Source organism: Periplaneta americana, chromosome 16 (genome assembly GCF_040183065.1).
Source record: "Periplaneta americana isolate PAMFEO1 chromosome 16, P.americana_PAMFEO1_priV1, whole genome shotgun sequence".
NCBI classification, from domain to species: Eukaryota; Metazoa; Arthropoda; class Insecta; order Blattodea; family Blattidae; genus Periplaneta; species Periplaneta americana.
The window spans coordinates 58,764,783-58,792,329 of NC_091132.1; the positions used below are offsets into that span (position 1 = coordinate 58,764,783).

The window sequence follows — 27,547 nt, forward strand, 5'->3', positions numbered from 1 at the left end:
CTTTGAGATGGTCATTTGTGTATATGTGTTTATGTTTGCGGCTATCCTCTTAAAACTTCTGTATACAATAAACTGTTTACAAACACATCTAAGCATGAAGATATTTTAACGTTTGGAGTTATTTTTTTTACTTCTGACAGTAGTGAATGAGATTATTTCAATGTAATTTTAAGGAGCATTACTAACATGAATTTACTTTATTATTATATTCATCAATGCCCATGAAAATATTATATAGAGTAGAAGGACACTTACTTGTATTTTCCTTCATATCAAATAGTAATAGAGTATTTTATTACCAGGGAACGGATTTCTAGGTGCTAAAAAAAGAGAGATTTAGGACTTCATAAAATCCAGTTTAAGACTTTTAGGAGGTTATCAAGAGACAGAGTGAGATGGAAGGAATTAATATTAGTATACAGTGAACTTAATTTAAAAAGTGTTAAGGAGTTAGATATAAGTGTATTGATACACAAGTGTCTAGAATAGGGTAGATATAAGCTAGAAAAAAAGAGTAAATGTAGAGATATAAAGGCGCAATAAGTGAACAGTAGCTTACAGGGATTGGCTCACCCGGTGAGATGTTTTCGAGCTAGCTCTACCAATAATTTTATTTTTAGTAAATATTCTATTTTAGGTGAAATTATGTACAAATAACTAGTGTTTACAATGAATGCTACTGAATTGAAGACTCAAAGCCTATCAAGGAAAGCGACTGATTGCTCATTGATCAGTTTCACTTCGTATTACGGGAGTGCATTTACCTGATCAACATACCGCCCCTTTAATGCTAGGATGGACTTTACCAAACGAACTTCGGTTTCAGGAAATTAGGTAAAATCTTCTTCCCTCCCCTTCTGTGATGAATATGGAACGAACTTGCCAGACCAGTGTTTGTAACAGATTTTCTTTTAAATTTTAAATAGCCTTTTTTTTTTCATTTCTAGTACCAGTATTTTTATTTTAAATAGCCTATACACAAAATACTAAAAAGACGCTTTTTAAACACAAACCTAGTTTTCAGGCATTTATAGGATTTTAGGGTTCATTTAGGCGTTTTAGATCCTACAGAATTTTTTTAGTTGGTTATTTAACGACGCTGTATCAAGTACTAGGTTATTTAGCGTCGATGAGATTGGTGATATCGTGATGATATTTGGCGAGATGAGGCCGAGGATTCACCATAGATTACCTGGCATTCACCTTACGCTTGGGGAAAACCTCGGAAAAAACGCAAACCGGTAATCAGTCCAAGCGGGGATCGAACACGCCCCCGAGCGCAACTTCAGACCGGCAGGCAAGCGCCTTAACCGACTGAGCCACGCCGTGGCTTATAAAATTTTAATGTACATAAAACGTAGAGATATCTTAACATAGGCCTACGTCTAGGACATAGCATACAAAATAGGTAAAAAAGGTAAAGGTAAAGGTATCCCCGTAACATGCCATGAAGGCACTTGGGGGGGCATGGAGGTAGAGCCCCATGCTTTCTATGACCTCGGCACTAGAATGAGGTGGTGTGGTCGGCACCACGCTCTGACCGCCTTTTACTCCCGGAAAAGACCCGGTACTCAATTTTATAGGAGGCTGAGTGAACCTCGGGGCCGTTCTGAAAGTTTGGCAACGAGAAAATAATCCTGTCACCACCTGGGATCGAACCCCGGACGTTCTAGTCCGTAGCCAGCTGCTCTACCAACTGAGCTACCCGGCCGCCATACATACAAAATAGGTACGGGACTAAAAATTCGTTCCCTACTTATTACGTTAAAACATTTCAGTATCTTTTCCCTACGTCCAATCATGGAATTTTTTGTGAAAATAATGTGTACATTACGGTGTAATGACTTCTTTAAGAACTTTACAATAGCCGGCCGTCTTTTTTATTCCTTTACACTTTGAGGCCAGTAGAGCATGAAGCGGTTAGAAAATTTAAAAATATATGTTTGTTTCAACATCGTTAGACGTTCTATACACGTAGTTCAAGTTTTATTGAACTCAACACCCAATAAATTAAGAAACATATTAAATACAAAAATATTATTTGCTATGTTCTTACAGGATTTTCGTTACTACATTGTACTCTTTTCTTCCTTCGCTGTTTAGACATCCGAAATAATCTGATATTTGTTCAAAAGGTTTCAGTGCTCCCTTAAGCTAGCTCGTATCTTTATCCCAAAGGGAAACCTTCATTAATGCACATGTCAGCTGACTTTCTATTTATTCATAATACAAAATGTAATGGAGAATCTTGACATAGAACTTTTATTTATTGTTGGTCAGAAATCTCAAGGTGAGAAATCTCAAGTGTGAATTTCTGAAAGAGAGAGATGGGCAATAAGAAGTAGAATCCTATTAATGTATAGTTTATAAATATTCTGCATCTTAATACAGTGCCTTTCGCTGTCAGGGCGCCCGTTGCACGGCGGCCGGCGATAGCAACCGATGTTATCCCTCGCAGCCAGTTCAGTACAAATATACAATGTGCAATGAAAATTACCATGTACAATTGAATAAAATTACAAAGAAAAATAATCACGTATCTTATAACATGAGATGTTGTAAATGTTGTCCTCCTTCATCCACACATTTCTGGCATCTTTTTTAGGAAATGTGCATTTACACGTATTAATTCATCTTCCGAAATAGTCAATTTAACCATTTTTCATGATCACGTGGCAAGAATTCATGAACAACAGCGAGCTTGTATGGTTTAAATTTTAAGAGTTTGGTAGCTCGCCATGCTGAGGTATCGAAATTTCGGTTTCCTGTGCAAGCCTGTAGAGTATGTTCTAATCTTTCTCCCACTTCATTTAGTTTCTCCTCAGTAAGAACACGTTTATTTACCCTTCGCTTCTTATCAAGAATAAACCCCGTTTCTCTACATTTAGTGACAAGTTTTCGCACAGTATCTCTGTGTGGGGCAGGCACACCTGGATATTCGGTTAATAATCGCCTTATAACTTCCCTGCAAGAATTTAACACATACGAATCATACATAAAAAGTCTTTGTTGTAATGTGTAAGTATGTCGAGGCATTATGTAAACAAGAGCACAGCACTAATACAGAAATCACATTTAATACCAAGTACAATAACACTTGCAGCACTAATAGACTATAGTAATAACATTTCATACGAAGCACTTCAAAGCACGACCACGCTGCTTTGAGACTGACTGAATGACTCCCGCGCTCCTACGAACAGGAGGGGATTCAAGTCGGCCGCAGTGCCGGGAGCTCGATTATCAACGGTTGCTATCGCCGGTCGCCGTGCAACGGGCGACTGGATAGCGAAAGGCACTATATTTTCACAATTATAAGGACATCGTGTGAGTGGCAGATTTTTCATTGAATATCACAATGACCTATCGGTTTTCATAAATGAAACTTTAATATCAGTCTGTTCTTATTCTTCTTCTTCTTCTTCTTCTTCTTCTTTTTCTTCTTCAGTTATTTCTAGCACTTTTCAATAATGTGGAAGTAATTTTGTATAGTTGTAATTAACATTGTAGATCGTCATTATAAGTCATGTAATAAGTAAGAAAGTTCTATTTTGATTTTGGATTCTGTGGAGTAGATATGAGTTCTAACTCACATCTACATCAAACAGTTTCTAATTTAAAAATGTATGTAAGCACTTTGTTATTAGTGAATATTAATTTTTAAGATATTGTTTACTGTTATTTATCCATGTAATTTTGTATTGTATTGAATCCTAAACCTATAATCGTAGAATTTAAAAAATAATAACGAAATACTCTCGTCTATTTGAAACTAAAACAGTTTTAATTTTAAAAATGTATGTAAGCACTTTGTTTTTAGTGAATATTAATTTTTTAAAATATCATTCATTGTGATTTATGTATGTAATTTTGTATTGCATTGAATCCTAGACCTAATATCGCAGAATTTATTTATAAAATAATAAAGCAATACCGTCACCTATTTAACTCAAATAGTTTTAAATTTAAAAATGTATGTAAGCACTATTATTAGTGAATATTAATTTTTAAGATATTATTTATTATGATTTTGTATTGTATTGAATCCTAGACCCAGAATCGTATAATTTATTAAAGATTAATAAAAAAATACTCTCAACTATTTCATTCAAACAGTTTTAAATTTAAAAATGTATGTAAACACTTCATCATTAGTGAATATTAATTTTGTAAGAGTTACTTATTGTAATTTAACGTTATAATTTTATTATGTATTGAATCCTCCCCTGAGCACGAGGCCACTCTCTTTCAGGGGAGTGCTAGAATTTTTGCATATTAATAATAAAATTAGAAAAAAGTAAAAATATATATTAAATAGTTCTGCACAGGAAATAATTTGCCTCAAATGGAGAATTTAAAATGCGCAGAAAAACATATTCAGTTGTTATAGAAATATCGATATTACTTATTGCTAAAATACTGATTTGAGCATATAAACGTGAAAATGTAGTGAATATCCGCCTTAAAATGAATGAAATCTCAAGCGTTATGCCTGGTTTTTTTTATTACATTGTCTCTTGTTCGGTATGAAGAACAAACTAAGCTAACAATCTATTGAAATATGCAGCTGATTTTTTCCAATATCGGATGTCATGAACTCATTTTTATTTATAGTCACGAAAGAATGAAATTATAGTTTATGGTGGAATCAGTAGTTGCAATACAAGTCACATGCGCGACGTTCTGACTCAGCCTGATCCAACACTCTAGCAACAAAAGCTCGTGAATCCGCAAAAATAGATGAATGAATACAGACATAACGCTGGTCCCATGGCGTGCAGTCAAGAATTCGCGTGTTTATTTACTCGTAAAAGTGGTAGTTTGTGTTTAGCATTGCCTCTTTGAAAAGATGGTAAGCATTATCGAATATTATAAAAACGTCCACACTGGTTTTCTCAACGTCGTTATTAGCTAATAATTGGCTGTTTATCCTACACGCGAGCTGTCTGCGTCGTCGACTATTTCTGGATCATAGCCTTAACATTTACGTTATGTATGATTACGGAGCTTTCTGTTCCATGGTTTACACAGATTGGTTTAATAATTAATTCCTCAATGTTTAAAATCAATGATTATGACGAACCAGAAACGTTAGAGACAGAGGAGATGTGCATATGCGGAGAGGGAACCGTTTCCTTGGATGGGGGGGGGGGGCAAAGAAAAACCATAGAATCCCCATATAACGGGGTTATGGCGAACATCATTTACTTCCTCCCCTGTTGTAGCTTGACTGTGATACAGTATATCGGAATATGATCATTTAATAAAAGTATTTTCAGGGGGGCATGTTTCTTACAGTGTTTCTTTTTCCTTGTTAGGAGGAAGGGAGGGATCATCTCACGCCACTACGACCTGAGGTCTATTGTACACCCCCCCCCCTATATGGGATGAGTTGCGCGCCCACCGATCCTCTACGCGCACCGACCTAACCACTTGACCCCCTTAACGACCGGTTCCTGCAGCCAACAGAGTCCATGTATTCTCCATTTTATTTCAAGGAGTGCAGTTCGGTGGCTCCTTTGAACACTCGCTTACAGATTTATGACTTCCTACACAAACACCTCTCACAATTCCATCCTGTCCCCTCGTCCCAACATTGCACAGTTGCCACAATCCTGGTAACCCTCGAAATAAGACGGTGAGACTGGCGGGATTCTTGGAATTCGGAAAAGATGCGGCAACTCTGCCTCCACGTGAATTTGACGGAAGCCTGTCAATTCTTCTGAACGAGGGTTGTGATTGGTTACTGACAGGAGAAGACAAGATTTCCGTCACAGTAAGGAAGACATTTATTTATGACAACCAATTAGTAGGGGGGCAGTAGAAAGTCTGTCGGCAAAGTCCTTTCTATGAAACTGCACTCCATGAAATAAAATACTGTATACCACTCCTGTTTCTACAACCCCCCCCCCCAAGACTCCCTTAACGTCCGAGGCGAAAGTCCACGTCCGAGGCGAAAGTCCACCCCCGAGAAGGTCTGCTCCGGGTTCCGTTCCAGAAGCTATCCATCATCACATGAATACAATCCACGGAGGCCGGTCGAGAGAGCCAGCAGCTTCGGAGGGCCGCCTGTAGAGTGATCTGAAAACCAGAAGAAGTAACGGGATGATGAATGAAAGGATGATAGGGGACGAAAGGAAGTGGCGAAGTTGAGTGGGGTTCCAATCGCTTGATAAAGTTACCTGATATTCATCCATAGGAGTGAGGGGGAAAAAAACGAAAAAAAACCTCACCTAGGCAACTCGTCCCGACCGGGGATCGAACCCGGGCCCGCTGGGTTCGGAGTTAGACTCGCTAACCCCTCAGCCACAACGGTGGACTTCTTACAGTGTTACATCCATATCTGCGATGTTTAGGGCTTGAACTACTGTTCTACTACAAATTATAATAGGGCATAACTTAAAACAATTTTCCTCTTTTTTTCTCTCGTACAGAAACACATGCGTACATCAATAAAACTACGTAAAATTGCTAATTTTATATGAAGCTTACCTTCCTGAAGATATCATATGAAATGTAAACTCTATTTTATTTAATCTCGTCTTCAAGTTTACACATTATACCGGGATCACTTTTCTTTTTAACCCATGTGGAGTATGTTATTTATACATCTCCAAGTGGCGGCCTTAACACCTGCAGACTTCTAACACATGAGTACAGGCTGTTACAAAAGAAACATTACAGTGCTTCCATTCCTCAAATGAGGTATAGAAATTTTTATACATTCAGAAATTTAAAATAAATATTATAGTCCAGACACATGATCTGAAGACATTACTTCATCAATTTAAGCACAGAAACTTAATCATAAATAAAATAAAAAAAGATATTTTGAAGTCAACATTTTCTAATGTTAATAGAAAAAAAGAGTTCAGACAAGTTTGGGGGGGCAGTGCCCCCCCCTTTGCTCCACCATAACTCCGCCTATGGAGATGTGGTCTGAGAATCATTAGTGGCGTATTCATATTTGAAAATAATTTCTCAAAGAAACAGAAAAATTGTAATTTCTTACGTCTACTTTATATTTGCTCAATATAACCTCCATAGAACAGGATGATTCACGAAATTTAACCGGCAATTAAGAAACTTCTTCCGGAAGTCTGTTGAAGTAAAATAGTTTTCACGTAAACACAAGCCCTATTTCTAAAAATTACTGAATTATAACAATTTTAATTTTAATTTTTAGTTACTACTAAAAAATGTGCGCAGAACCAACGCGAATTAATGACGTGGCATTCGGACAGTGGGAATGTATCGAATTTAATATTAGCCCTAATAGGCTGTTTTATCGCAAGTCAAGGCAACTTTCAGTTAAAACATAATGTTATGTCGTTTTTATAATGGAAAAAATTGTGAGCATGTCTTAAGGTGTAAAAAATGAGTAGGCTTGCGGGCAAACCGAAGAATTGTTCCATGACATGTAGACAATCTAATATCAATGAAGTAGGAACTCTAGTGATAATTCCACGCTAACATTATTTTTTCATCCAATCACTAAGCTTATTGATGTTCAATTGGACGGAGTTTCGCAATAATAGACCAACCGACAATTTGAAAAAAATTAGATATTTGCATAAATCTGTTGATGGCAGGCTAATTTAACTCTGAAAAAATCAAGAATGCGATATCTGAATTTTGCTACTATTTATAAGCAAGAATTCGTTTATTGCATAAAATTCATTTATTTATTTATTTATTTTGCTTTGAAATATTAATTCAGCTGCTGGTCTCTTATCAAAAATCGGTTAGCCTTTCCTGGTATTACTGTATTTGTGTTATTTTTTTGTAATATTATGAATGTTATAATACTTCTTGCATAAAATGTTTTATAAAAAAAACAAATTTATTTGAATGGCCAATATCTCGAAACAGGTTTTTGGCGCTTGGCCTCCTATTGCGTAACTCCGTACAATTGACCAACGACAATAGAACTACATTTATAATTGTTGGACTCTCGATTTGTCACCCCTGATCATACACACACAGATATATAATATTAGATTGGCCATTCTCATGTTATGAAATGGCAATCTAAAATGAGAACAACCACTAGAGCGTCCACTATCGATAAGACATTTTTGGTATTTATACCGCTAGATGGAAGTACAGTTGCAAGCTATTACTCCATGCAATTTCATAAGGGTTGTAACGTCACTTCTTTTGCAGTCACTAGACGGTATCATAGTGAAATTGATAAAACTTTTCTTGAAAGTCCATTAGGCTAGTCAATCTGTGATATGTGATCAGGACTGTCACATGTAGTCTACGTACATCTGTAGCCTTCGTTTGACTTATATATTGAGTACAGATAATTACTCGGAGCTGTGTTTTTTGAACTGTAGTCACAGTCTGACCCAGTGACAAATCTATCACAGGTCTTTAAATCACACTCCACCACTTTCGCTTGGGCGTGGTTCGATTTCCGCTTGGGCTGATTACCTGGTTCATTTTTTCCGATGTTTTCCGCAACGGTAAGACGAATATCAGGTAATTTATGGCGAATCCTCGGCCTCATCTCGCCAAAATACCATCTCATAATCACCAATTCCATCGACGCTAAATTTTGAATAGTAATTGATACAGCGTCGTTAAATAATAAAGTAAAAACATTAAGTATTAAGATTTAATGACACATAAAACAGTGAGAGAAGTGTAGGGGAAAAATGAAAACCTAAAAGCATGCTAAAGACTAATTCTAAAAGAACTTGGTGTAAACACCAGCAAAATGCAAAACTAAAGTGACTAAAAGAATTATAGATAGGAAAATCCCACATCCCTAGCTCAGATGTGGGAACACTAAGAGCTATCCTCCATTGGAGAGGCCATTGCCCTATATGGATTTCAATATCATTATTATTATTATTATTATTATTATTATTATTATTATTATTATTATTATTATGCATGTTTTTTGAGCGACGGTTGCTTGGCTGTATAACATTCCAAGCAGACTTTATTTATCTTTGAAGCGAAATACGTAAATTCTCTCTTGTATACTGCCTGTTCACAATGTATAATATTAGAACAAGAATAACACAATTAGCATTCCATAGTTCTTATTAATGGAATTGTAATCTCAACCCTGTAGAGACGTCATCCGCGACAAACTCTTATATGTCTTCTCTTGTGCCGACTGATTTGGACGTGGGGAGCTTTCTAGTTTGTTTTCATTTGCTGATATCCATTGTATTAAAACATTCTAGCACAGGGATTTTGTTCTGAATGCAAAATTTCTGCTGTTGACGTTATTGGTATTTTAGTTCATACTATACGCTTATTCTTTGTACACGTGAATAAGATTTAAATAAATTTGACTAATGATCTGTAAAAACAGTCTTACAATCAAAATATTAAATAACGAAAATAAGTACAAATACGTCAGGGTTTTAAGACTAATGGAATCATCACAGGTATTGATTTTCATTTGCATCGATCGATCAAAATAAGGTCAGATTTAATATTTTATTACATTTATTCATTCATAGTTTTCTGTTCAAGGACAAATCTTTTCCTTCAACCCAGCATTCTGCAATTATTTCCGTTTTCCTCTTTGTTATCTATCATCTGATTTCTTCTCCGAACTTTTCTCCTACCATTCCTTCCAGTGCATTCTTCATTAGACAGTTTCTTCTTAGCCAGTGACCGAGCAAGTTTCTTTTTCTCTTTCTGATCAGTCTGAGTATTATTCTTTCCTCATCCACTCTTTCTAGCACAGCTTCGTTTCTTATTCTGACTCTCCATTTTACACGCTCCGTTCTTCTCCATATCCACATTTCAAACACTTCCAATCGTTTCTCTTCGCTTCGTCATAACGTTCAAATATCTACCCATACAGCGCTACACTCCAAACAAAGCACTTCACTAGTATCTTCCTTAGTTCTTTTTTTAGAGATCCACAGAAGATGTCACTTTTTCTATAAAAAGCTTCCTTTACCATTGTTATCTTCCTTTTAACTTCCATCGACACTAAATAACGTAGTAGTTGATACAGCGTCGTTAAATAACCAACTAAAATAAAAATAATTTTTTTTTACTTCCTGGTAGCAGCTCATGTTACTGCTTTAACTACACCTTCTTTATTTTTCTTTATATAACCTGGTCTTCGTCTTGTTTGCATTTATTTTATCTCATAGCTTTGTTAAAATTTATCAACATTAATCTCACTAGAGGTTTTGATTTATCTAGAGAAAATCAAAACTCGAGTGGGATTTAATTGATTATTACACGATTAGAAGAAAGCATATAAAGATTAGAAGAAATGAAGTGCTCTAATACAATAAAATATTGATTTACTGAAATTCTATTTCACTAATGTTAGTTTCACGAAAATGTTTGAACGGAGCCGCTATTTTCAGTTGACTGTCTATGCTGTAAACAAATGACGACCGCAAAGCATGCTTTATAGTACCGTAAAGAATTTGCAGTTTGAAATGTTGGCAAACAAAGAAACAAATGGTAGGAAGGTGATAAAAACAAGAAAGTATGTAAAGATTAGAAGAAATGAAGTACTCTAGTACAATAAAATAGATATTAATTGACTTACTAAAATTCTATTTCACTAATGTTACCTTCACCAAAATGTTTGAACGGAGCCGCATTTTCAGTCGGCTATCTATGCGGGAAACAAAATTACGATCGCAAAGCATGTTTTATAGTACCGTAAAGAATTTGCAGTTTTAAATGTTGGCAAACAAAGAAACAAATACTAGGATAGTGATAAAAACAAACAAATGCTAAGGAAGCGATAAAATTGTGCGATAAGCAGCCATGACTGGTTGAAAGACGTCCTTTCGTACCATTTTATTGGTCAAAAGTAGTATGACGTAATAAAATTGTAATAGTCATTATAAATTTCTATCTCAGTGAATATAGAAACAAAAAGTAAGGCAGTAAAATCATATTCAGGAGATACAAAGAGTATTAAAAAATACATTTACATTTCTCAGATTTGTCACTCGTACATTTTTGTTCTTAAAAATTCCTACTGAAATTCGTTCTAATCGATCGATAAGTCGAATTGAATATACAAACAAGAAATAAAATGACTCATAAACATGCCATTTCTCCCATAAGATAGAAATATTGGACTACTAGATTTCCAGTATTGTAATGAACTTTGGTAATTGGATATTGGAGATCATATGCCTGAAACTATCGCCAAATTATGCAAGTGATGTTGCACTGAGCCAAATATGCAGTGTGATCCTCTTATTTTAGGTGACAAATCCTTTTATTTTCGTTAGAAGAGAAGTATCTTGGCAGTCTTACAGTATTACAATGTCAAGAATTTTTTCTGGAACTTGCCACATTGCGTGGGAAGCTTCGCGACAGAAAATTTTAATGCATCGCATTCAATGGTACAAGATAATGAGGTTTTGTAAGTACTCGTACATTGAACCGCAAGTTAAATAGAGATAAAATAAGAATGTAATGCATCTTATTATTCTTACTTCTGCGTTGTTTAAATTGAATAGAAAAGCCTAGATCATCTAGACCTACTTACGCATAATAAATCAAATACTGCAATATATATGAGTGTTCTGAAACAGAGAAAACAGAGCTACTCTTATTCATATGCCAGTAGTTCAAGCAGTATAACGGATGATTTGTAACTACACGCAACATGAGTTCGTTGGCAAGAAACTCCAGTAAATTGTTTTTTTTTTTTTTTTGTAGATAAATATAGAATTTTAATGTAGGAAATGTTTAGTTTATTGTACTAGTTTTAAAACTGTGGTGAACAACTCGTTCTCTTCGTGCAAGAGCACTCACTCTTCGCTGCACATGTGCAATATGGTGTGGAGTATGCAAGAGCAGATAGTCCACTCAAACGATTAACGTCGGCAGCTCTTTGATACTCAAGCTTACACCGCTCAGAGCGTGTTTATTACTCGTATGTTCATTACAATGTACAGCATGCAAGAGGAAATAGTCCCATTCAAACTGTCATTCTAATAACAGGATTCCCGCACACGACTTGCCTGCAATGTCGAGTTTCTCTTTTTTGCCCGCTAGTGCATACACTGCTTCGAAGAGCAGCTGAGTTAGTCACCACTGTCTTAAAAGGACTGTCTTAGCTTGCGTCAGTCAATATCATATCCAGCTACTTCCTCGTGGGGAAGCGGAATTCTCGTCACCGAAAGTCTCGTCATTTTATCACCTAGTCACTCAAATTTTTGTCACCTGGTGTTTTGGTCACACGATATTTTGGTCACTAGTACAAATTTTCTTAAAAATAATTTATTTTGACAAGTAAAATATCCATAGGTACACTGTATAAAATCTTATGTGATTGTTTCAAAATTGCCACAGTGCATAAAAATTACATGATTTATGTTTCAAAATTGTCTGTAGTAATGCCACGAGAGGTCTGAGATTTATCTGGGAAATCTCAGACCTCGAGTGACATTTATTAAGATTATTTCGTGAATAAAGTAAAAATGTAAATAATATATCCCTAAAATTCGATCACAGAATGTTAATAATTGTATGTTAACGAATACTTAACCTATTCAGACATTGTGAAGTTGAAATACTCGTAGATGAATATCGATTATTGCAATAAAGAAATTCGATGTTATTATTCAGTAATGCCAATTGCGAAAAGCGAAATACAGGTTTAACAATGTTAATTACCTGTACTGCACTTTTCTCTTATTATTATAATATAAATACATTTTCATTATCTGCTGAAATCATAATTTAATTTAACAGTAAGTGGGGACAGCTATACCTATACAAATGCTTATGTATTCACAGCGAGACATATTGCTACACAGTGAAGCCATCTCTGTATAGATAGGCCTAATCAAAAGACGAATTTATTACGCCATACGGAAAGCAGTTTGATCAAAGACCTTATTATTACTATACAAGGTCTTTGGGTTTGATATGCGATGATGTTACATAAATTTGAACATCTGACTTTCTATTAATTGTTTCATTTCATTCACAAAAAAACAAATTTTGTAGCCTTATAGGTTACGTTACCTGTGGGAGCAGGACCAATGTCAGCTGTACCTTATTTCGACCGTTACAATCAGTGCTACACGAAAGCATTTTTTATAGCTCGACAAACGCATTCTCGCTGTAGTGTGTAACGGAACTAAAGCTGCATCTACACAGTTCAATATTCCAATCGCGTATGCGTGCAATCTGGGAAGAATATTGAAAGAATCGAGTTTAAAAGGTACGTTCAATTAAGATGCATGAAGATTTTGTGTCTACATGGTGCGCTGTTTTGAACGTCGTCTTCACTGCGGTAAATATGTTAATTAATATTAAATATCAATCTTACATTCAATGTTTTAAAGTTGAAAGAAAAGTTTAACCGTGTAGTTGCATCTTAATGTATTCATGATCATCAATTTACGGGGAAACAGTTGGCGACAACGACTAAACAAGAGAACGACCATGCGATAAATTGATAGCGATAAATCTAGCTGCAAAAATTATCGCAAAGTGTGACTGTGATTGGTTGGAATTCAAAATTTCATTACACTTCATTGGTAGAAAATGGAATGACGTCATATAAACGAAATAGTCACCAAAATTGTGTCCGATGGTTCATTGATTATCAATATCTTCCAATTCATCTATATGTGGGGGCTATTATTAAAGTTTAATTAGCAATGGTCTGTGAAATATTTCTGCAATATTATTAGGTAGTTCAGACACACACGTTATGCTACTTACCATCAGTAACTTGCAGCCAGATATTACATTGATTTATTATTAACATCTGTACAAAGTATATAAATTGTATTACTAGAAATGGTGTGCTAGTAAATTATAACGTAAAACGAAAGTGCATATGATTTCATGATAAATCAGCGCGCGGCTTACAAAATGCATCGTCTAGTCCTTGTGACTAACAAGTAAATTGTATATTATTGCATTTCGGAGTCTTGTGAACCAGGCTCAAAAACATCTTAATTCACACCATTCCCATTCCTACTCAACTATACTCGGAGTCGTTCTTAACTTTTAGTGCATATAAATCCGGACTCACATGTCATAGGATCAATGAAGACAAGTAAATTAACGTGAAGTGTTTATTTCATCTTATCAACTGTCACACGAACGTTTCTTATGCAGTGTATTATCTCCGTGCACTCATGCTTAACATGTCTGCATCATACAATAACGTGCGGTGTGCTTTTAAAACATAATTTTGCCGACCGATTGTTGCTCTGTAGGTTTCACTCTAAGCGTCACTTTGTCACGTCTACTTCCTCGATAAGAATAAGCACTAGTTAATTGTTAAATGGCTATAATAATAATAATAATAATTATTATTATTATTATTATTATTATTATTATTATTATTTCATATACGAGTACGTTGACATTCTTAACTCTTAATAATAATTTTTAATCACATACCTTAATGTTCGTCCTCAGCACAAGACATTGCAACCTCGGTTTTAGTCCACGTGGATTAGACAAGTAGGTGTCATTTAATAATGGAAGCAGTTTATTGGTTGCAATATTTAAATTGAGGCGAGTGATTGGAGCGGCGACATAAGAAATTGAAAATAATAATCCAATTCAATTTCAAAGACTAGCCGAATGTTATGCACGAGGCCGCTTAAAGACCTGCCGAATGTTAACCATGAGAGCGCGGCGATAATAACAATAGACATATTTTTCAAATATTTGTATTTTCCGTGAAATAGAAATGAATATAAACTTCTAAATGTATGGCTGATCATTTCAGTTTTTCGTAGTCTAACTGATAATAAGTTAAACCATGAAATCTACCGCAGCACTTGGTCCTTAGCATCAAAGCGTTTCTGTGGGACAGCAAGGTCCCTCAGCGACACAGAAATAGCGAGCCTACTTGGCACATATATTCAAGGATGAACACAATAATGCGTCCTTTGTGGCAGGAAGCACTCGGTCTTCCGTGAAATATGTAGGTAAGTTTACACGATGTCAAGCTCGTCTACACTGTCATGAAAATATACTTTTGTTTTACTGTGGAACAAGTACGTCATAATTTACTTGCACACCATCTTTAGTAATACAATTGCTATACTTTGTACAGATGTAGTAATAAATCAATGTAACATCTAGCTGCAAGTTAATGGTGTTAAATAGCACAACGTGTGTGTCTGAACCTTCTAATAATGTTGCAGAAATACTCCACATTAAACTTTAAACTTTACAAAATTAAAACTCAAAAGATATACTGGAATGTTGTTTAGTCAACTGTTCGAAGACAGGTTGGAATCTCATAAGTGACACCAATAAGGCAACTAAGTCAGGAGGTAATAATGGGAATGAGCCTGAATATTTTGTAAAGACATCATAAATAACAGACCAGATATGTTGACGTTAATATAAAGATATAATGTCCGTGTTGGTAAAAGCTTGCAAAAAAGTGCAGATAAAACAAGGAAATGGCAGAAGTTTGCGGGTGGTAATAGAGGCCTATACGGCTTGGAAAAAAATACGTATACATATAGCCCTATTATTCTCTGTAGATATATTAGTATGGAGAAAATAACAAAACTGCTACGAAAGTAGTGGCCGATTGGTTAATGTTTTAGTATTTAAACACATGGAAAATTTTATTTAGACATAATGATGATGATAATAATAATAATAATAATAATAATAATAATATAATGTAACACAAAAACTATTGTAAAAAAACACTGTACTCTCTTATAAAGATAAGAGATACTATTTATATTTGTACACAAGGTCATAGATCAAACAATTATTTCAAGCAACAGTCCGGACCTAACTCTGTTCAATAAAAAAATTAAATGATAATTAAACAATTACATCCATCCGTGGTTCAGAAAATCTTTATTTAAAAGTAAAAAAAAGACAATTAAAAATATCTAGTCGAAATCGAGAAACTACTGTTCCAAGAAGAAGTCCAACTTGTATTATTCGGGAGTCATAATAATGAATAGGAAAAAAAGGGGGAGGGGAAAAACACCAGACTTGAAATGATCCAGAGATGCAGAAAGCAGTTCTCTTGTGATTACCAGCATTTCTGGCGAATGTGTAGACAGTAAGTTACATTTAGTGATTTAGTGATGGTAAGCGGAAGTTTGTATGAACTCCTGTGTGGTGGTGGTGGTGGTGGTGGTGGTGGTGGTGGTGGTGGTGGTGGTGGTGGTGGTGGTGGTGGTGGTGGTGGTGGTGGTGGTGGTGGTGGTGGTGGTGGTGGTGGTGGTGGTGGGGGTGGGGGTGGTGGTGGTGGTGGTGTTTTTTTTTCGTATAAAGTAATTTTCTTTCAGCATGATGACCTCTTTACTGATTAATTCTAATATTATAGTTCGACTTTTGTGTAGAGGTCTTTCGAAGGAAACGTTGCAGAATACTGTTTCGATAGGAAAATAACTCTTCTCATTATAGTTGCGTTATTTTTAATTGTTTATTTTACGACTTTTATCAACTACTATGGTTATATGCGTGTGAGTGATGAAATATTCATTTTCATTATATGAGAAACAATAGGAACTAATTGACAAATTCTATTCCCAACACAGACAAGAATTCTCTTATTTGTATGATCAGTAGCCATTACAGCATTATTATTATTATTATTATTATCATTACCAGTACTTGCTGGAGAAATTATTATTAGCTGATCGAAATTTGGGGATAATGCCAGCGAAATGAATCCAAAGTCCAGCGCCGAAAGTTACCCAGCATTTTCTCTTAAAGGACTGAGGGAAAAACCTCAACTAGGTAACTTGTTCCAACCAGAATTTGAACCCGAATCCGCTCGTTTCACTGTCAGGCATGCTAACCTTTAATCTACACCTGTTATATCATATCAAATAGAGCATCACTACTGTTCTGTAAAATTTTACTGAATAATTTTAGTTACATTCTACTTAATTTTTATCTAAGAAAATACTTTAATTGGAATAGTCATGATTATTAAAAATATATAGTCAGTATTGTGCAGCCTCTCGCAGTGTTCCAAAATAATACTTGTAACTATTTTAATGTGAAGCTTTCCAGACACACTATTCATTTCAGGAGCCCCCGCAGGGTTTCATCGCAGTAGGGGCACAACATTTCTATCTACATATATAGTGATTATCTGTCCCCCGATATACAGAGTGATTCACGAGGATTTACCGTTACTTACGGAGCTTATTTCCGAAGATATTTTGAACAAAAAAAAAATGTCATATAGCCTAAAGATATGTCCTAATCTCAATATTTTCAAAGTTACACTAATTTGAAGTTGTTTGTAAAATACCTATTTTCTTTAATTTTAATGATCAAAGAATATTACAAATAGAGAATGAACTATTCAGAAGTATAATTTCTTTAAATGGCTAGTGTATGAAGCTTAAAATGTGTTGTCAGTTGCTTTGTACAGATTTTGTTTTTCAATTTTTAACGAAAAATTACATCATTCCTACACATATATCACAAAAATTGTTACAAATCATACGACTTTAGGAACTTGATTCTTTACAGTTTAATTATGCATCCTAATGTACAGTCTTGAAGAATTTACAAGAGTGGCGTGATTTGTAACAATTGTTGTGATAAATGCGTAACAAAATGTAATTTTTTAGTTTAAAATCGAAAAAAAAATTCTGTATGAAGGAACTATAGCATTCACAACACATTTTTAGCTTCAGAATATTAGCTAATTAAAGACACTCCTGTATAGTTCATTCTTTATTTGTATTATTCTTTTACCCTTAAAACTCAAGAATAATGGTTGTCTATTTTACAAACAACTTCAAATTAGCGTAACTCTGAAAATATTGAGATTAGGATAAATGTTTATATGACATTTTTTGCTGAGAATGTCTTCGGAATTAAGCTCCGTAAGTGACGGTAAATCCTCGTGATTCATCCTGTAGGCCCTATTGTAACGAAACCAACGTACATAATTATGTACAGTTCACAGTCATCAACACAATATGTTTAAGAAAATCTATATAATGCATAAAAAAAATTGACCTGTCACTTGGAGCAGTTGTTTCTATTGGCCCCTCCCTTGCAGGTGCACCCGATTCATTTGTAGTATTTATACATTGGGTCTCCGGGCAAGATCTTTTTGGCAGATTTCTCCTTGAAGATGAATGGAGCAAATAAACAGTTAATCGTAAACACGATAAATTATTAATCTCACGATAAATATTTATTTCACTTAATTGCCACAAATCTGTCCTTGTACATAAATGATCACTCACAGACATAGAAATGGCGTAGTAGCGACTATTCCTCTTCAACTGCAGAGCTCTGCCATAACGTCAAACTAAATCCAATTCCGAACCGATCTTAAAAGCTTACTACTTTCGAAACGTTTTTTATTTGTTCAAAGAAAAAGGATCAGAGTACAATTTTCATTGAATGGGTATGCAATTTCCTACCGAAGCCTTCTAAAATTAAATATTTTGAATTGTAACCGACTTTATCACAAGGATGTAAGGCCGAACAATACCACGGGAAACTTAAAAAAACTAAATGCATTATTACGCAATATAAGCTTCGAATTTTCAGTAATTAGAAGGTATGAAATCTTAAAAAAAAAGTGATTATATTCGGTTGTCTCATAAGTTCGTTCGTTTTTATCAAGTTTCGTCGCTATGAACTATTCAATAAACGCCTAAATACACTATACCCGCTATACAGCTAAGTTATTGAAGTTATCGAAACACCTTTGCAAGATAAGGCTGGTTTACAATAAACCGGGAACGGAACTAATGTTTAAATGTATTAAATGTGATACGTTAATTCGTGTTTGTGACTGACCTTGGATGCATTAGTGTGGACTTGTTAACAGTATTTGGAAACATGGAAGATAAAAAGGGACATTATCGGCATCTTATGTTGTTTTATTACCGTAAGGGTAAAACCGCCTCACAAACCAAAATAAAAATTTGTGCTGTGTATGGAGAAGATGCAGTGTCAAATCGGGTATATCAAAAGTGGTTTTCTCGATTTAAAATTGGGAATGTCTCCCTAAAAGACAAACCTCGCATAGGACGGCCTGTGGTTGCAGATGTGGACAAAATAAAGGACTATATTTCAAGCAATCCACGGACAACAACTCGGGAGATGGCGCAGGAGCTGAATATATCTCGTATTCAGGCACTTAAAGAAGCTTGATTACCGAAACGTTTGTGATATATGGATTCCGCATGAACTGAGTGACCGGAATCTAGTTCAGCGCGTTTCCATCTGCGATTTATTATTACGGCGCAATCAAAAGAATGATTTTCTGAAACGGCTGGTGACAGGCGATGAGTGGATAGATTATGACAACATTCGAAAGGGAAAATCATGGCGTAAGAAAGGTGAGCCCCCCACTGTAAGTTCCTAAACCAGATCTTCATGCCAAGAATGTTATGTTGTGCATTTGGTGGGACTGGAAAGAATTCTATACTATGAATTTCTCCCAAATGGTGAGTCCATCAATTCCGAGAAATACTGTTCTCAGATGGATCGACTGAAGCTAGGCTTTCAAGAGACAAGACTTGAATTGGTAAATATTGAACGAGTAGTCTTCCATCACGACAACGCCAGACCACATACTTCAATGGCGACCCGTCAGAAATTGTTGAATTTCGACAGACATTGCCCCATCTGACTACCATCCATTCCGATCCCTGCACAATTACCTGAATGGTAAACGCCTCACTTCCTTGGAGGAATGCTGGCTGAATATGGGACAGTTCATCAACCAGAAAACCCCTATGTTTTGGAGAAATGGAATTTATAGTCTTCCAGAAAAATGACAATGGGGTATACTGTGGGAAATAAAGTTTATTAGAATAGAAATAAAACTTACTATCCTACTTTCTCTGGTGTGATGGCTTCCATATCCCACCCCAGATTGTTCGGCAACTTCTCTGTCGTGTCTGTGCTGGGGGTGTGCAGAGCCCTCAGGCGAAAAGTAACGAAGAAGCGAACGAATTTATGAGACAACCGGATAGATTTAATGAGAAGACTAACCACCTAAGTAAAAATGTATGTGACATATTCATTAATGAGACCGCGAAAAATTTCAATGTTTTAAGCTACATATCTGAAGCTTCTTTCTTACAACTCTCAAAGCTACTCGAAAATTAGATCTAATATGAATGTGATCTGCAGAAATAATCCATAATTGAAGCATATTTATCATAGACAAATAAATAATAAACCGTATTCCACCACTAGTTTCTTTGAAAAAGAGTATTGAATGTGTGCGTGTGTGTGATCAATAATGCGTCAATCTCTTTCTGGGGTCTTATGTTAAAATATTTTTAGTAGGTTATTTTACGACGCTTTATCAACATATTAGGTTATTTAGCGTCTGAATGAAATGAAGGTCATAATGCCGGTGAAATGAGTCCGGGGTCCAACACCGAAAGTTACCCAGCATTTGCTCATATTGGGTTGAGGGAAAACCCCGGAAAAACCGTCAACCAGGTAACTTGCCCCGACCGGGAATCGAACCCGGGCCACCTGGTTTCGCAGCTAGACGCGCTAACCGATGTTAAAATATGCAAAGGATAAACTGTAAAGTCAATTTGTTAATATTTCGATGGTGTTCGGGTAAAGAGAGTTAAGTCATTTTTTGTGCATGTGGAGTTTTGTTCTCCAGGTGAATATACAAGTTAAATTCTACATCTAGGTGTGCAAAAAAACAAACTAATACTAGAATTTGTACAGAAATTATTTGCAAAAAGGTTCCGAAGTTTAATTTTCATTTATTTCAAAACTCATTTTTATGACTTATCTCCCTTTACCTAAACACCATCGATTTGTATAAATTCATTTATGAAGAGTATACAGTTGAGAAGAATGCCGTCCACACCTGTGGAGTAACGGCTAGCGCATCTGGCTGCGAAACTAGATGGCCCATGTTCGATTCGCGGTTGGGCAACTTACCTGGTTGAGTTTTTTTCCGGGGTTTTCCCTCAACCCAATACGAGCAAATGCTGGGTAACTTTCGTTGCTGGACCCCGGACTCATTTCACCAGCATTATCACCTTAATCTCATTCAGACGCTAAATAACCTAAGATGTTGATAAAGCGTCGTAAAATAACCTTCTAAAAAAAAAAAAAGAAAAATACCTAATTAACAGATTAATAATTTTATTATGTTTTTTTAGCTTATTTAAGCTGACTTCAAAATCACGCTGCTAGTTTAATCTGAACAGTCTTCTATTTTAATAATCAATATGTATTTTAATTGTGAATCTATAAATTCTCACTTTGATTAAATGATGATAAATGGTCGCGTACGATCATAACTGTTCTTTCGTCCTAGATAATTAGCTTACGGTTTGCTTTCACTTGACGGTTCTGATTGCTCTTGCTTTATACTCTGTTAGATAGCGACAATCCGTATACTGCCCGAATCTATATGCCTATGGTTATGTGTATATACATCTCCTTTTGTGCATTTTAAGATCTTCAGTTTTGTTTATATTGCACCTAAAATTGTTTCTATTCTCACATATAGATAGAATGATATTTTTATTCATACATGTATACAGGGTGATTCATAAATACTTGCACTAACTTAGGGGGTGCATTTTTCACTCCTACACAAGAAAAATTATCAAATACACATATTTGTGAGTTATAAATGTTATAATAGATTGTATTCAATGACAAAAAACGCAGACATATTTTACTTCAAACTGACAGAATACATTTATAGTAACAAATGACCAATGTAATAAATCTTAAATTCAGTTGTTTATTTATTTATAATTCACAACAGTTTGCTCCACCTACTTCAGTGTACCTACACAGGGACACGTCGGATTATTGCCGCCTTCAGTATACCTATATCGGCAAGTTGTGTTGTCTTATTGATAACATCAATTGAATGGAATTGGGTCAATAAGTAGTTCGATTATATCTCGAAATCTAAGTGTTAAATGAGATGTTTATAGATTATTATAACTTAAAAAACGGGAGTTTTCGAACATAAGTATATAATATATTTTTTTTCTTCTTCTTTAGAGTTGGAGATTTCACCCCTAAAGTTTGTATAAGTATTTCTGAATAACACTGTATTAAAAAAGCTTTGTTAGGTTTGAAAAACTGTATAGAGTGGAAAATGACCCATGACTTTCCCCTTTTTAAGGAGCGATTCTTTCTTAGTAATGGTACAAAAATGGATAGTATCATTTTGCATTTTGTGGAGCGAATTTTGGGAAATTCCATGTTATTTATTAGAATTTTGATTGCATCTTTTATGAATTTATAGCAAATTTTCACGGTTTCTTTATGGCATGTGGTAAATAGTCGTTGTCAACATGATAAAATATCAAACTCTCATCTTACCGACGTCCACTACTGCAGTAGTGTTGTCACTTTTCTTAATTTTCCTTAGAAATGAAAATACCTTGTAAGTTTTAACATGTTAATAACGAGCTATGATTTCATAAATTAACCGTAAAAATATGTCATAAATTCCATAAAAGAGTACTCAAAACTGTAACAAATAACCTAAAATTTCTTAAAACCCGATTTGCAAAGGAAAAAAGAATGCCAACTTTTTTTGCTTTATTTATGAAAATTTGTACAAATAGATGAAGTAATTAAAATCTCATTCATTGTTCACAGGGACCAGAAATGATCCGAGTGTCCAAGTTCTACAAGGATTCAAAAGACGGAAAGTTCATCAGCTACCTGGACCAAGACACTCGTACACTGTACGATACATTCAGAAAAGGTGCCAAGGAGTCAAGTGAGTAATTTAACGTTTCTGTTGCCGTTTTTTTATTGTAAAGCATTACAATATATCAGATGATAGACGACATTCAGATATATGGATCATATGAGGAGACAGAAAAAAAGGAAAGATTGGGTTTTGCAATGAAAGATCTGCCCTTGGGGAGAAAACTATGAATGTAAATAAAAGCATAACCATAAGAAATGTTGAACATAAAAATAAAAAGGAATGTTTCAGTAATAATTATAAAATAAAAACAATTGATGCTATAAATGTCTTTGTTTTTTAGGAATAGCTTCTCAAATCTGAATTCTATATTCGATACACACTGATATTTTCATTTTCAAGCTGTTTTCTCGCTTTTGTTTTGATGATAATCATAGACTAAAAACTTATTTTGCATAAATACTATAAAAATTGAATAGCTTCCTTTGCAAGTGCGAGGGATTCTTACAAAGCTAGTCTATTCTTGGCGAAAAAAGAATAGTTTCAACATTCCAACATTAGGTACCTACAGTACAGATTTCAATGAGTTTTTCCTTAGTATACACATATGTACATTTTGGAACTTCAGCTAGTGAAACGGAATTGTCTAAACACGGATTCTGTGATAGTGGTGATTATTTTGAGTTTCTTCCGGAAAATATTAAAAAAGCAATTGTTAAATTGTGCGAACTTAATTGCATGCCCGCAAGAACAAACTAAGTACAGTACTATTTTGTCGTATCATACAGTACGTCCACGTAGCAACATTTTCTGCCAGTTTTTAGTACACTGGAATGAATAAAATTACATTTGTTAAATGATGTCAAATTCCCTTACAAATCCGTCAATTTTTTCTGTAGCTGCTATTAAATTATATTAACATTTTAGTCTTGCAAATTACCATTAAAAGAGGTGACAAACAAAAGTTTCGTCAAAAGTGAGTCGCACCTTGAAAAGGTTTGGGGACCACCGAGTTAGAGGACTCTTTAGCGAATCATTAACATTAGTGAACATATCTTGCAACTCTGCAGTAATAGTCTACATATAGGAATGTTAAAGTTAAAAAAAAATCTCCTTGAAACCCAGCTTATTCTTCATTATTTTACCACTGGATTATACTTACGTTTGTATTACCTTTCATTTGTGTTTCATCTCCTTGGAATCATCCTTCTGTTAACTTCCAACTATCACCGATTATCTTTCCTATCTGACTGCCTTTAGTCTGGCCTCTGTGATCCATTCCAGATCAAAGAGACACGCAAGCCCTCCAACCACGTCAAGGTAGCAGTCATGAGGAGGGACAACGCCCCTACCCACACCCTAATCTAACTCGCAAAATAACCGAATGTCGCCCCCAACCCCACCACCCCCTCACCTGGGGGAGCATCCTGACAGCACCCATTAGGAGTCCATTACGACTCGATAAAATGCCTCCGCCCCTTCAGATGGGCCCCTACCACCACTGTACATCAGGCACAGTCCGTATGAACTGTTGTACGTTAGTACACTGGCACCCACACCACCACACCTCCTCTCGAGTAGATGCGCCGGCAAGCCCCATTCATTGCCGATGGTGACATGTTGAACAAGTGTAGAGCCTTGGTTGGCGGTCTCGAAATACATTCACATACTGTAGTGCATTGGGAGAGATAAAGCTGAGAGAGAACTTTAGCAGACATACAGTAATTCATGGTTTGAAGGAATTAAATGTTGCTCAAGTTTGCCGTGGATTTCTAGTAATATTAATAATCTGGGACCGGATCTTCCAGAAAACAGAATGTCATCACTGAGTATAGTGAAAAATAGACTATTAATTTTTCGTTGAATAAAACTTAAGTTATGTTTTGAAACAGATATCCCATTAAGTTATTTGAGTGCAGACCTGTATAAACATTTTAATTATTAATATAATGTGTCTTCGTTAGTTATTTAATATAGGAGTTCATTTACATTAAAAATTTTAGCATTTTGTGTCCGGAAGCTATTAACATTTCCTTGGAAACATTTTACTGTATGACGTCATAATGGAATACATTTTTTCGAAAATATTATGTAAAGTTATATTCCGGCACCGAAAATTGTGTAAGAAAAGTATGTTTATACGTGTTTTTTAAGGAATACTGGATACATTTTTCATGTTTGTTTCACCTGTGTTTTTTTTTTCGATATTCTGAAGAACTTGAAGGTTATTTCTGATTTCCTTCAAAATAAAGACTGAGACATAGGAAATGTTTGTATTATTGTTCAGGCTAATACTGTACAATTGAATGATATGAGAAATTCACTAAGAGAATTTCAAGTTTTATTGTCAGAGAGCAAAAAAGCTTGCTACAGAAAAATTGTGTTGACATTAATATAAGTAGGCTACTTACAAAAGAGACGACTACTACAACATTTATACAAATATATTGTTGTGAACATGTAATTCGTAAATAAACAACTAGATGGTCATGCCTGCATGCAATGAACAATTCTGTACCAGTATACTATAATTTATAGTGTCAGGTCTGTTTTCAGATACCGATATCTCACAGAAAGAATAATTGAAGTAGGGCTACATTATTTTAGTACATTATGCAACGAGCCTATAATGAAGGTAATTAAGAAGTGAGTATGGATATTTATGAAACGAGCGCTTGCACTCGTTTCATAATTTTAATACGAGCTTCTTAATTACCATTATAGGCGAGTTTCATACGACTTTTTATGCTCGACCATATTTCTAACTTGATATTATTAATTTTATTGTATCTGACCTGGAGCAATGTCCCGTATGTTGTGAGATGTGCGCAGACGCGAAAGTATTGATTTTTTCCGAGGAACAGATGTGCACATTGACCTTGCTAGGCCATAAGAACCTACAGAGATAACATTGAAATAAAATTAGACATTGAAAAACGAGATGACAAATTGAATTTATTTGAATATTATTTACAATTAACGCTAATTATTATAGTAACAGAACATAACCTTCTGCGACAGTATTGGATTTCCAGCCTCCGTGACTTTTCGCTAATTCTCTTTCGATTGCATATCCGAGAATAATCGATACTTGCGGTTTTATAACGGTAGAAAGCTGACCTGTCATTGGCTGAACAGTTGTAACCTGAGTCGTCATTGGCTGAAAGACCTGACCTTTAATGAGTAGGTGTACTTTAATGACATGCATTAAAGGTCTGCTACCAGGTGTATAATTACTACATTTCGGCATAAAAAATATTTAGATAGCCTGTTATCATTAAACCATATACTTTTTTTCCTAAATAAGGATCATAAAATCTACTCGTATTTAAGAGATAAAAATTCATGTTTCCTATTCTTATAGTGAATTGGTTATGAATACATAATTGAGGGATTCGGGAGTAAAACATGGTAAGTGACGTTTTAGTATTTTGAAGTTATTAGGTAGTTAAACATTTATACATGCAACAGTTTGTATAGTTACCAGGAAAGTAAAATCTGTATACTTCTACCATCTGTTGAGATGTTGGAAAACTAACTGCTGCATTAGACACAGAATGTAAGATAGCATATTATACGCTACATATCTCATTTTTATACCAAAATGTCAGTTACCATGTTTTATGCCCGAACCCCTCAATTATAAAATATTGTGCTGAAATAGCTTCCATTGAAAATATGTCTCTGAAGTTTTCTAAAACAAATCATTTTCATTGTTGTGTTTGTGATTTTGCAGATAATGGCCCATGTCTTGGCTGGAGGGAGTCCCCAAACAAACCTTATCAGTGGTTACATTATAATGAGACACTACTAAGAGCTAAGAATTTTGGTTCTGGACTTGTGGCACTTGGTCTCACTCCCTCACCCAACACTTTTGTTGGTATCTACAGTCAAAACTGTCCTGAATGGATTCTCACAGAACAGGGTGCATATTGCTACTCTATGGTGATTGTGCCCTTGTATGACACATTAGGACCTAGTGCATGTGCCTACATCATCAAACAAGGTAATATTATATTTTGAGTCATGAAATTACTGTACATGTTCAGCACATTACCGCCTCTTCGTAGCAATGGTCCAGGGAAAATACTCGTCTCTTACGCAAACACTCACCTCTGCCACTTTGTAGCAACGCTGTATTGTATTTTTGTTCAAGAAAGAATGCGTTGCTACGAAGTGGCGGTTATGTGCTGAACATTTAATGGCTTTTTAATATTATATTGGATGTTTTATACAGTTTTCCTCTAGTTTTGTAAATATACTTGAAATTAAGCTTATGTTCATAAGTACAAATCAAAACATTGTATCAATATAAATATTACACAAGTAAAGAATAACCTATTAAGTTATTTCCAGGTAATAATGGTGAAAATAGATTTCATAACATGTTTAAAATTCTATTACATTAGGGGACTTGCTAGATTGTCTCAATGTTATTTACATATAAATTAACGACTTTAATAACTCATAATTTAGTTTATTTTGTGTCCCTACTTTTAAGAAACAAATTATAAAGAAAATATATCACTGATTAAATTTCCAACTTCTTTACCGTGTTAATATTTAGGATTTACCTTGCTTGACTAGTTTCGAAGCCTAGTGGAGATCCCATGCTATATTCTGGTTTCCTGTTGTGATGGGGTGTGTTCATGATTGTGTCGAAAAGGGTGTGTGTTTAGAAATTGAGTTGAGTGTTCAGGGTGTGTTTTAGTATGTTTATAAATTTCTTATTGTTCTAGGATATCAAATTTCTGGTTTTTTGGCTGGATGTGTAGTATTTTCATGTCACTGTCTATGTTACTGTAGTTGTGGTTGGAGTTTGTGATGTGTTCTGCGTAGGTTGAATTGTTATGTCTGTAATATGTTCTTTGTAACGTGTTTGAAATGATCTTCCAGTCTTCTTCTTTGTAACGTGTTTGAAATGAT

The 27,547-nt window shown here is 35.0% G+C and overlaps 1 protein-coding gene across 5 annotated transcripts in view; it reads left to right on the forward strand.

Annotated features, from left to right (window-relative positions):
- The window catches only part of LOC138716340 (long-chain-fatty-acid--CoA ligase 5), a 245,667-nt gene that overhangs the window by 194,791 nt on the left and 23,329 nt on the right, over nucleotides 1-27,547 (forward strand). For all 5 annotated transcript variants that reach the window (XM_069849314.1, XM_069849313.1, XM_069849312.1 and 2 more), the window contains exons 3-4: nucleotides 22,567-22,690; nucleotides 26,358-26,627. In XM_069849314.1, coding sequence (XP_069705415.1) covers nucleotides 22,567-22,690; nucleotides 26,358-26,627 — 394 coding nt within the window. The remainder of the gene's footprint in view (nucleotides 1-22,566; nucleotides 22,691-26,357; nucleotides 26,628-27,547) is intronic.